Genomic DNA, 12,312 nt, shown 5'->3' on the forward strand with positions numbered 1-12,312 from the left:
GAGTATGTTAAGATGGTGGGTGATTACTGAAAATGATCATGTTCAGCTCAAACCAATTCACTGTCAAAACAGCGTTTGTCAGATCACCATTAATATAAAGGCACCGTCAAAGAGTTGTCTTGTTCCACATCAACAATCATAATGGAGCCTTTTGATGAATAGAAACCCTTAGCATTTGATGTTCCATAGCCTGTCATTACTCAACAGTATTGTGGCCAAAGGCAGCTGAATGACACAAATACCAGCGTTTCTCTATCAGCTTCCCTCATTGGTAAGTCAGCTTTGCAGCTAAACCCCTGTTTGAAAACACTGACCTCTGCTACAGACCATGCACACACTCTGTGATGTACTCTCAGAGACAAAGAGGGCCCAACAAATGGAAATAAGATGTGCATGTTGGCTGCAGAGCTCAGGTGCAAAATTGAGAGGGATGAAACACCTGCTGATCCGTCATCGCTCAGAAAAACAACATTTGCCCAGGAAAATAAAGCAGAGACGTGCAGCAAGAAACCAGCATGGTGCTGACTGAGTCCCACTTCGATTCCGGCATGTTTTTCACAGATATAATTCTGTTCAATTAAAGGAACTGAATCACGTCACTGCAGTACAAGGGTTGAGTTGTCATAATAATGAGTTATAATTGTGCTTTTGGAAATTTGTAAAGTATTTAGGAAAGTACGTTTCTCTCCTTTTTATGTAAAATACGAGTTGCCATATTGAAATAATTCAAACATTACCAGATTTCAAGTATACATACCATTTGCTCCTGTAGCTGTGCCTACGGTGTAGAACTGTGATAGAATCTGAATTGTAAGTCACTTTGGATAAAAGCGTCTGCTAAATGACTGCAATGTAATGTAACCAAATCGCTTCATTGTTAATATAAAAATGTTGATAATAGCAGATTGCTGCATACAGTAGGATGTAGGCTGCTAGTAGTGACAAATCCACTACTATTCAGCTCTACGGGGCTTTTCAGTGTATTTTACCTCAGTCACCAGGAAGAGCACCTTGAAGACAATTTGACACAGTGGCGAAACTGTGGAATTACAACGTCTGGCTCCGTCGTGTGATGCCATGGCGCCCAAAAATACTTTTTACCATTGACTTACATTGGGAAAGAGACAATGAATGAAATAAACAAAAAATACTTTATAAGTGGAAGGTGGAGGAAGGTGGAATCTCCTAGCCTGAGGAAAAAAGGTGGTGGAGAGCAAAACAGAACTAAAAAGAGAGTGAATATTGCACTTAACGTTGTAAATAAGACACTATTCTAACACGTTTGTCACATCAATGGCAGAAGGTGATAATATGTCAATGTTAACCAACAACCAATTAATGTGGTTCTAAAATCCGATGTTATCAAGCCTTCAACAGGAATCTGACTCTCCTTCACTGAAACACCCTCCGCACCGTTTGACTCCTTTAGCATCGTTTGTCCCTATTTTTGCATTTTGACCGCAGTTTCCTGTGATTATTGGTAAGACCCCAAGAAGCCCAGCTGCCACTCCAGAGAGTCCATTCCCATTCTGTGGTAACAGCCCCATCGGCCCACCACAGCTGCCAAGGACTTCATGGAGCTGAGGGCAGAGACCCAAAACTTCCAGTGTGTGTGATGGTGAACCAGAAGGCCCTCTGGGATCACATTGACATCCAGTGGTGATATTACTCGCGGTTCCCTTTAAAGAGAGCACTCACTGGGTTCTCTTTTTTAGTCCCCACTGCCACAACACAATACCTACAATGAAGCACTGTTCAGTTCACATCCCTTCCATTTGAAATCACATTTTCATCACCACTGTGCCGAAATTCATGTAAGAATGATAAATTAGATTTTCTCCAAAACAATCCAACACAATTCCCTCATATGCGTAAGTGCTCCTCCAACAGGATGCTGGGTGCTTCTTATGTATAATTGCGAGTGAATAGGGCCTGATTTTGATGAAGGCCATGGTGATCGCTCCATTCAGGCGAAGTAAGAAGGCGATAAAACAGCTTGCCGGTCTTTATGCTCGGAACTCTGTTAATCAGCGTTGAGGAGGGAATAAAAAGGGATTCATTCTTACTTTTTTTTGGCCTCCGGGGCTTCTTCACAGGACGTGAAGGACAATGGACGTGAAATTCAGCTCTAAAATGTGAAGCTGCAAGAGCGAGTGTGTAAAATTTATGATACTGCCTCCTTTGCTGGAAAACGAGGGGACATTTTCCCCGTCCCTTAATCTGAATTTGTGATACTGATGTACGACTCTGCGGAGAATAACTTGTAAAATGTAGAAAAAGGTCACTGTGACAGGATTCAGGATGACTTTTTCACAGTAAGAAGACATCATCTCTTATTCACAAAGTCAGCCCTCTATTCGCCACCAACAGAGTGGCTCCACACTGCAGATCTGTATCACATCACAGGTTTGAGTCGTGAGTTTGGGTCCAGGACAGAATGGTTCATTCCACTTGTCCACAGTGTAATAACCCAAATGTCAGTTTCGGTGGGAATCCTAGCGGTGAATTGTCCTTCCTACACATCGTCTGTCAGGACGGTGAGCTTTCTGACCCGAACTGCTGCAAAATAAGACGAGTCAGCTGGCGTGCAAGTCACCAGTTGACATAGCATGCATCCAAGGACAATAAAATACATCTTTTTACATAAATATGTTGAATGAATTGTACTGTGATTTGTTTCTAATATCTACTCTGCCCTCACTGATATAAAATGAGTGGAAGTGGGTGAAGTTGAAAGCTTTGCAATGAGTTTGGCTGTCCCCTGACTTTTCCTCCAGCGCCACCATGAGGATGACTTTTGTGTTCTTGAGTGAACGTCTATTTGGTTTATGACCCATCAGCCTCTCTCAGCTGCACTTTGTGTTTAGTTTTAATGAGCAAAAGCTTACATTATTGCTAAACTATATTGTGAACATGGTAACCACCATTATACCTGCTAAACATGAGCATGTTAGCATGTTAGCATGCTGACGCTTGCAAGCTTTTTCTGAGAACTGCTGCATGTGTTCCCGCCAAATGATCTAATAACTCAACCAGGTCACGTGTTTGAGGTTGTAATCGAGGTGTGGTTGACAATGCAAGCATAAAGCTCACAACATGGAAGCTTCGACGCTCAAGCAAATGACTCAACAGTTTACCAACGTTTCACCATGAGAGTCTTCTTCAGGGTATCGAGGGACAAACAGCACCACTGTCATTAAATATGCGATATGGCACAGGTTCCTGAAGATGATTGGAAAGATATTGGAAAAATATATTTGTGAAATTTCAGAAAATACATATAGAGACAAACAAATGTATTACATGAAGAACAGGAAGTTCAAAAAGTGAAGGAGAGATTCTACCATCTGCTGCAGTTACTGCATGCACAACAGGGCAAATCTGAAATAAAAGCACCTGCAGCACAAACCTGGGAATATGCATGGTGTGTGCATTATTTAGTGACTGTGAAGCAGTCTGATAACAGGAATGACCAAGTAAGCGTATTCGGTACATTTGACTTATTGTGCATGTCTCGGTGTTTTTATTGCCATAGTGTGCTACTCTTTCAAACTGATTATTTTGTTTGATTCTGTCCTATTTCTTTTTCTTTATTTTTTACATGTTTTGCTGATGAATGAGTTTGCTTTAGTGTGTCTGCAAGCCAAATTTCAGTAAAGACAGAATATGTGCCAGTGAAGAAAGTGAAGAGTGAGAGTGAAGAAATATGATTATTGACTATAAAATACATTGTTAAGTACTGTTAATGATAGTAGTCAGTAAAACAAATAGCAGATTTTCATAATCAACAATTACAATTAAAGTATAAAGTATAAATGTAAAAATAAATTAACATATGCATTTGTAGAACCTACATTTATATGCATGCATTATTATGAAATTAGTTTTACTGCCTATATTACCTGTCATATTACTTACTTATAAGTCCTTTAAACTATAAATAAAATATATTTTCAGGACCAAAAATTCTTCAAAGTACCTTTTTTTTAGAGCAGTATATAATAGCATTGAAATGCATGAAGCAGACAACAACACAGAGGAACACGTCAGAAACGGACTCATACTGCCTCCAGGTGGAGCTGGAAGACAACAGATCTGTACAGGTCATCACGCAGCCATAGCCCTCCTCCTACAGGGAGGCCTTTTGGATTCATACGGTCACTGTAATCACCGTGTACAGTCACGAGTTTACACTGCCTGTTTGTATTTTTATGACTTTTTAATGTTTCAATTAATGTTCTTAATTGTTGGAATGCTGTTAAGCATTCTTAACCTGCTGAGACTGACCTGCTGAGGCGTAGGACTGGTTGATAGTCTCGTTTCTGGGAGCAACTTGGAGAGGGATGAACCTGTATACTTGTATACTATACCAAATATACTTGCCTTGCCTTACATTGTTCCGTTCAAACGTAGAATCATCACGATTAGATAGCGGGTGTGCTGGTGACAAAATAAAACCACATTTCCCACAAGGCCTTGCGCTGTCAATAAGGAAATGGCTTAGGTAAACATCTCTTCCTGAAATGAATTTCTTAAACCTGTTTAACTTGCATATGGAGTGTGTGTATACGAGTTACATGAATATAACGTTACGCTTTTTGAACCCGTGAATTATTCCGACTGTTTATGTACATGCTAGCAGCAGCGTTAGCTACGCAACTTGGGACGTGTACGTATACCAGACTTCGTTTAAAAAACATGCTAATTAAAAATATCGCCGCATCGTGAATTACCGTCACGTTAACGTGTACTGTAGAAATGACACTGTTTAAAACGCTGTACTTCAGAAATGTTGTCAGAATGTAAATTGCTGACGTTGAAATAGTTCGCTGGATACGTGAAGAAGACACCAATGTCACGCTGAAGGTGTAACCTGCCCTTTGAGTCACGAGACCTCCCTTTGCCAGAAAGCCAGGCATTGTTTTTTTTCCACTGAGGTTTTTGTTGCACTAACTTGGTCACTTTGTCACTTTTGGAAAGTCCGCAAAAAAAGTGTTCACTCCACTTTAAACTTAACAAACTTTTCATAATGTCAGTTTGTTTGGCTGGAGCAGATAATGTGTTTTTGTTTGTTGTTTGTTTGCCAGATGCTTCTAATGACTCTACACCCAGACTGATGAATGGACCCCACTCCCACTCTCCATCTTATTTATAGGCAGCAGATGCAGCAGGCTGGCCCCTCATCTCCCAGCTGTTCCACCTCTGACTGCTTCCCCCTCAGCAAAACAGCTGAATGTGGAAGTGAGCATTCAGTAGAACCAGCGAACCAGGAAGTGAGAGCAGCTGGAGCTGTGAGTATCTGTTAAACAGTAACCAGATGAAAGACAAAAACTTCAGTTCAGTAGAGTAGGAAGTGTTGTCAGTGTCAGAGCAGCGGTGGAGCAGGTAAGAAGTCCAGCACGACTGCATATTTCTTATGACAATGACATGTCTGGCTTATGATACAAGTGTTGGTTTGATGTGACATAAATAGTGTCAGTCAAAGGAAATAATAAACTTTCTTTTTTTAACCACTTTTATTGCAGTTTAGTGTGTTTCCAATGGATAAGTTGAGATTGTTAAAAATAATTGAAGTACATTTTCACAGGATTTTTATATTTCTTATTTCTTATTTCTGGCATTAATTTAATTTAGTGAACGTTCAAATGATGGCAGTTAGCTGCTGCATGTGTCCATTGCAGCTGTAACATTGTAACATTGACTACATGTGACCTTGATGTCTTCAGTAAAAAAGAAATAAAGCTCAGTCTTAAAGGGATAGTTTGGATCTGTTGCATGAGGAAGGCTACTTATCTGGTCAGCAAGCCCCCAGCTTGGAGAAGAAACAATATCAGTTTACGTGTGCGCTATATTTAAAATGTTTTCACCGCTTTACCTTGCCGTCAGACATGCATTTCCCTTCGGGGAACTGAAACTGTAATATCCATCTGCAGCCCTTCTTCAAAACATCCAAACTAACCCTTTAAATGGAGACATTCAGGAATCCTTTGACCGGCAAATGACCAAATCAGTGCTTCCTGGGCGATGTCACTCTGACTGTGTAAACCGCTTCAGTGCAGCGCCACCCTATCTGTTCTGATGTTGCTTCTTCTTCTTGGTTCAGCCGACAGGTCTCAGCAGGATGTGGTCCATCGTGAGCTTCTACATATGTTACCTGCTGTGCCTGGGCCTGAGCCTGGCCTGCGTGGTGTGCGTGTGTTTGTGGAACAGCCAGTGGCGGGGCGGCTTTGCCTGGGACGGCTCGGCGCTGCAGTTCAACTGGCACCCGGTCCTGATGGTAACGGGCCTGATTGCGCTGTACGGCAACGGTGGGTACCGTGTTTTTTTTTTTTTTTTAACGTTTTGGATGAAATTGTTTTATGTCTGTTTCTCACTTCTATTGTACCTTGTGTCACAGTCAGCCTTTATCGAGATAATTACACACGACAGGCTTCAAAGACACCTAGCCTATAATTAATTGCATCATTTCAGTCTCAAACATGTGGGCTCTTCTGCTTTAAGTGCCACACCTCAGTGATTGAAGTCACTGTTTTTGTTTCATCTAATGTGACGTTTAATTTGATGGAATGAAAGACGACGCCTTGCAGCAATGAATCTCCACCAAGGTACATTGTAGTCTAGTGATGGCTGCTGTTTGTTTCTGTCTTGAGTTCTGTGAGCAGTACACGGTAGACAGTTCACACTTTGGTCAGTGAAATCACATTCGATTTGTATCAGGGTGGCTGTACAGTGCACACGTAGGGCAGCGCCTCTGGACATTAACTGGTGTCGAAGGTATGTTCAAAAACTGAGGCAGAAGTGATATAAATGTCAGTAAATAAGTACACACACATCACCATGTTGGACATGTCTGAGTCCACCAGTTCTGTTTGCAGTTTGTTTTGTTCATGAACACACAAATGACACTACAGACATTGCTTCATACAATGTCAAATATTGTTATCATTAACGTTCAGTACCTGGTATGAGATAATCTCCGAAAAACACCAGCTCCTACATTTCCCATAATGCAACAATGCCCATGCGTTTCAAACTCCATGCCTCCAGTTTGTAATACAGACGATCAAAAGATTTGTCTTCAGGCCAAAAGCACGTGAACCTAAATGCCTTTATAACCAATAGACATTAACTGGAGTGTACGAATGACTTCAGCATGTTGTCTGTCGTTGCCTCCTCCCTACAGGAGCTGTGTTGTACCGCGTCCCCCTGACCTGGGGTCAGAATAAACTCCCCTGGAAACTGTTGCACGCCACAGTGATGCTCCTCGCCCTGATCCTGTCCATCGTGGGGCTCTGTGCTGTGTTCGACTTCCACAATGCCAAAAAGATGTCCAACCTCTACTCTCTGCACAGCTGGATTGGAATCGCTGCCACAGCTCTTTTCGCCATACAGGTAGACTTGACATGCAGAAACTGAAATCGTTGTATTTGTCAAGTTGATTACGGTGGGCGTGGTCTTTGTTTGTGTTCACTGTATCTGTGGACGTCTGTCCCTTTCGGTCCAGTGGGTGGTGGGTATGGCGGGCTTCCTCCTGCCCTGCTCCCCAATGTCACTGCGTGCTCTCCTGAAGCCCGTCCACGTGTGGATGGGAGGCAGCATCCTGTGGCTCAGCATCGCCGCCTGCATCTCCGGAATCAATGAGAAACTCTTCTTTGTTCTGTGAGTGCCATATTTTGGAGTTACTTTTTTTTAAATCAATATTTTCCCTTAAGATATAATGATAAAGTTGTCCTCTTGTATGCATTTTTCCACAGCCAAGGCAGTGCAAATCAGGCGTATGCTGACCTTCCACCGGAGGCCGTGTTTGCAAATGTATTAGGAGTTCTGATCGTAGCCTTCGGCCTGGTGGTCCTTAAGATTTTGTCCAATCGTGAATGGCAGCGACCAGAATCCAGGCCCGAGGATCTGGCTTACACGGTGAGAATATCAGCAGTTGATACGCAATAAAAGAGATTGGAGGATTTATTTTTAATGAAGTATTTCATAATCGTCCATATCTCCTCTCTCCACAGCCACTGCTTCAAGAAGAAAATGAGTGAAGTGAATCACCGCAAACCCGTCCATGCAAAATCAGTTTAACCATCACAGGTCACAATTCCCTTCATTAACAATCCAGAAGATCTACTTTGAATGTACAATCAGCTGAACACTGATAATTATCTGTTTGTTTTGGGTGTAAATATTTAATTGAAATTATATATGAAATTGTTTTCCCGCCAAAGAGTAAAATAAAGTGTGCTTTGCCAAAACAATCTCCTCGTGCACTGTTAAATCTCTTGCTAGCCAGCTGAGAGAACCTTGAGGGTATGAAACTGAAAAATGTTTGCCACAATTGCACTCCCAACTTAAAAAAACCCATAAATGCTAAGATTTAATTGTCATTAAATTCAATTTAATCACAGAATTGTTTTTTTTTTATTATTACATCACAGGATGTAAAAAAGAGAGTTTAATCATTTCAATAATTTAGAAAGGAAATTTGGTTGAACTGATGTCTGATGGAGCATAAAATAGTTGTAACGCTGGCGTTCTAACGATATTCAGTCGGTTGCAATCTGCAACCACGTCGCTGCTGACAAATCGCACTGAGATGGCACACTCCCTTCCTATGCTGTATTTTTTGATGGCAGTAAACGTTTTTGAAAGGCTAACACCAACAAATATGGATTGAAGCAATATTTTGCTGGATAAAAACATGTGAATTTAGGAAATGGTTACATTTCTCTTTTTGGATCACACGAGTCAGACACAACCCTTCGCAGGCAAGACTGGAATCTAATTCTACTCATAGTATAATACTAATATCAGTGTAGCCTGATCTTTATCTGGAACTGCAAAATACCCGGTTTAAACTAAATGAAAACTGTATGATGACGTGCTATTTTTTTGTAAATATAAATTATTTGTCAGAGTTTGCAATACATTTAAAATGTATGTTGTCATACTATGTAAGGGTTTCCATCTTTGAGCTTCGACTCAACTCTTCCATGCAGACTTCTGTTGAGACTGTAAACACTGATAACGCTGATCTCATCCTCTCAAGACTTCTTGTAGTGTTTCCTCAATGACATGGAGTGTGAAGCTGAAGTTAAAAAGGGAACAAGACATACATAACAGTTAGCCATAGGTGTGATTTAGCTGATACTCTTCCCAGACATGGTCCACCACAGAGAGGCTGGCCAAACGTTGCTGTAGCAGTTGACCTTAATAACAAATACCTGCTGAAGTACTTTGAGTGAAGACTCAGAACTCCCATTCTAATGGGAAGCGGTGGGGAGGTCTGCTGCTCGGTTGTAACCTTGCAGGACTGAGGGTGACTTATAACGAATGCGTTGATCCTACAAATGTCTTCACTGAAGGAATAGATTGAGATTTTGTGACATGCGCATGCTTTTTTGCAGAGTTAGACGAGAACATTTATAACACAGGAGCGTATCTGTGTTCCCAGGGTTCTGTGCTGCTTGGGGGTTCCCCAGCTCAATATGACACATTTAGGAGACTTTTCAAGGGATTTGATGTTGTCGGCAGTGTTATTTTCTCGAGGTCAAATGTTCAGTGTATATCGAGCTCAATAAATTAACAAAAGCCAGAGTGATGTTTTAATGCTTAAACCTGTAATCTCAAATTTACGACGGATTTTTACCATTCAAACTGCATTTGAAACGTACATCTCCCTTTAACTGAGGAAATAGCCCTTGCTATTCTATTCCAGTGTATGATTATATGATGACATACGACCCTGGACACATCGTGATGACCCCGATGCCACTCTTGTGTCTGTACGGTAAATGTCGTTAGTGTATTTCACGACATAACTACGTCACCAAGCGCTTGCGCAAGACTTCAACGGCGACTCGCCGACAGCGTATCTGGCCACACTTGGCCGCTGTCAACTCCAGCTCCTGGCCAAGAAGTAGTCGGACATTGCTCGTAATCCTGATTATAATAGCTGTGAAATTGAAAGGCAAAGATGTGATTTGTATTTGTCTCACTTGTTCCCCTTGACAGCCAAAGTACTCTGGGTTGTGCGACAACTCACCTGTGCAGAAATGAAAGAGGGCAAGATGAAGTGAGTTCACGGGCCACTGATCATGATCGAGTCACTGCTCCATGTGTCGTCTTTGTCTCAGTAACGAAAGAACCGGCAGCAGCAGTGCAGTAACGTGGAGGAGCACATGACCAGCAGATGCCACCAACACTGCAACGACAGCTATAGATGGTAGAACCTACCTCGTGAAAGACTCGATCACTGTTCGAGAAGTCACACAACAAAACCAAAACGTGGGAAATGTGAGTTCAAGACACTTCACATGAGCGTTTTGGGGGCCACAAATATGGCAAGAACACAGAATCCAACCGTGTTGTATCATATACAATCTTGGAAGAGAACATAATGATGATCATTGTGAGACATGAACGAATCAGACATGATGTTGAACATCAGCTGACATTTTGTTATACTTGTCAGCCACAAAGTTTGCAACATTACTGGAAGAAGGAATGTCCCACAAGGTGGCAGCAGAGTAGAGTTCCGTCCAGTGAAGCCTTTCAACACTTTCAGGACTTCTGCTGCACTCTGCGTGTTGAATTATACGTCATGTACAAATTGTGTCAACGTGTGCCAAATGAAGAACAGATGAGCGGGCAAATATTCTCCAACATGTGACGGGTCAAAGTTGCCTTCATGTACTTGCGGAAATATAGTTGAGGTCAAATGCATGAGAGGGTGGTATATATAATAAAGAATACCTGCAGAGATGTGATGTAATCGGAGACAATTTGTTAATAATGTTATGCTTTACTAATGTATTGCACTACATGTATAATAATTATAACAGCACATTTTCACAATTCAGCCTGAGAGACATTTTCAAGTACAGCACCTGTGACGTTCATTTCTTAAACAAGGCAGAAGCCAAAATGAGAACACACAATAATTAGTTTATTGTCTTACAGCCGTTTGGTTCCAGCCAAAAGCACTTCAAAATCCAACGGAGCACATTCAGTGTGTTATTGCTATGTGTTTAGCAATGCAGTGCAACAGTTTAAAGAGCACAAATCATACTCCTACTTTGTTTTCCTTGCACGCCCCCTGTATTGTAGACTGATGAACCCGAAATGTAACCAACAATCAAATAGTTTAGGTATTGTTTGTTCTTTTGTTTAATTTGAGGCCTGAAACTTGTCCAGCTAAACCTCAGCACACGGGACCAGTGGCGGCTGGTCAATAGAGGGCAATGGGGCCTGGCCCCACCATGAGCCACACACAAAAAAAAAAGAATTATAATAATCATAAATTATCCGCCTGTGTGCACGACACTCTGAGAACGCGCAGCTTGGGGGGCCAAATCGTGTTGGCCCAAAAGAGGCGGGTCTATGAAGCAGTTTAGCCAATTGCTGATTCAAGATATAAATGAGTGACATACAATTTAGCCAATCAGCGCCCTCAAATAGATTCAGCTATGGGCCAGAACGATCAGGCCCCCCTCGCTGCGCGTTCTCGTCAGGAGAAGTCTCTACAGGCGAGCGCCAGCGCGAGCACTACTCCTCCAAGACCCGTTTGAGAGGAGAACTTTGAGGAGATTCTGCAGCCAAAGAGCTGATATCAGATCAGCCTGACCTCACAACCAGACAAAGGGAAAGGGAAGCAGTACATGCGAAGCTTCTGTACTAGCTGTACACCAGACAGGTTTGGCTAGCTGGATGACGTCATGCTAATCATTTATTTAGCTTTTTAAAACAACGGGGACGGATCCAGCACGGACAGTTACGGGAGTGAGGGATGAGGAGGTAAGGAAACATGAGAACACCAGGGTAGGGAGTGAGGGATGAGGAGGTAAGGAAACATGAGAACACCAGGGTAGGGAGTGAGGGATGAGGAGGTAAGGAAACATGAGAACACCAGGGTAGGGAGTGAGGGATGAGGAGGTAAGGAAACATGAGAACACCAGGGTAGGGAGTGAGGGATGAGGAGGTAAGGAAACATGAGAACACCAGGGTAGGGAGTGAGGGATGAGGAGGTAAGGAAACATGAGAACACCAGGGTAGGGAGTGAGGGATGAGGAGGTAAGGAAACATGAGAACACCAGGGTAGGGAGTGAGGGATGAGGAGGTGAGGAAACATGAGAACACCAGGACACACATGGAGAACTCTGTCAAGCTACATATTAGACAAAGTGAACATCTTTTCTTCTACATAGCCTCAGTCTCATCTGCTTAACTTGGTCATGGAGGCATCAACATGTAATAGAGATGTTAAATTAACAGTGAAAACTCATCATAGTTTAATTTAACATCAGTATTCATAATTAC

General features: G+C 42.1%; 1 protein-coding gene across 3 annotated transcripts; it reads left to right on the forward strand.

Annotated features, from left to right (window-relative positions):
• Positions 1-4,487: 4,487 nt before the first annotated feature.
• cyb561a3a (cytochrome b561 family, member A3a) lies at positions 4,488-8,242 on the forward strand. 3 transcript variants are annotated; one of them, XM_079271138.1, is made up of 7 exons: positions 4,488-4,504; positions 5,088-5,291; positions 6,104-6,308; positions 7,184-7,392; positions 7,505-7,659; positions 7,755-7,917; positions 8,013-8,242. In XM_079271138.1, the coding sequence occupies exons 2-7, from the start codon at positions 5,121-5,123 to the stop codon at positions 8,037-8,039; spliced, it is 930 nt and encodes a 309-aa protein (XP_079127264.1). In that variant the 5' UTR covers positions 4,488-4,504; positions 5,088-5,120; the 3' UTR covers positions 8,040-8,242. The 3 variants fall into 3 exon arrangements, with proteins under 3 accessions (XP_079127264.1, XP_079127265.1, XP_079127263.1); XM_079271139.1 differs by having other exon boundaries at positions 4,489-4,504; positions 5,156-5,291; XM_079271137.1 differs by lacking the exon at positions 4,488-4,504 and having other exon boundaries at positions 4,511-5,291.
• Positions 8,243-12,312: the final 4,070 nt, after the last annotated feature.

Source organism: Melanostigma gelatinosum (assembly GCF_949748355.1).
Source record: "Melanostigma gelatinosum genome assembly, chromosome: 6".
NCBI classification, from domain to species: Eukaryota; Metazoa; Chordata; class Actinopteri; order Perciformes; family Zoarcidae; genus Melanostigma; species Melanostigma gelatinosum.

What these genes read in the sequence shown, in the direction of transcription:
- cyb561a3a (XM_079271138.1), top strand. Translation starts at nt 5,121, where the DNA reads ATGGACCCCACTCCCACTCTCCATCTTATTTATAGGCAGCAGATGCAG. An exon ending in GATTGCGCTGTACGGCAACG is followed by an intron (nt 6,309 to 7,183) that starts GTGGGTACCGTG and finishes TCCTCCCTACAG; the next exon opens with GAGCTGTGTTGTACCGCGTC. An exon ending in CCGAGGATCTGGCTTACACG is followed by an intron (nt 7,918 to 8,012) that starts GTGAGAATATCA and finishes CTCTCTCCACAG; the next exon opens with CCACTGCTTCAAGAAGAAAA.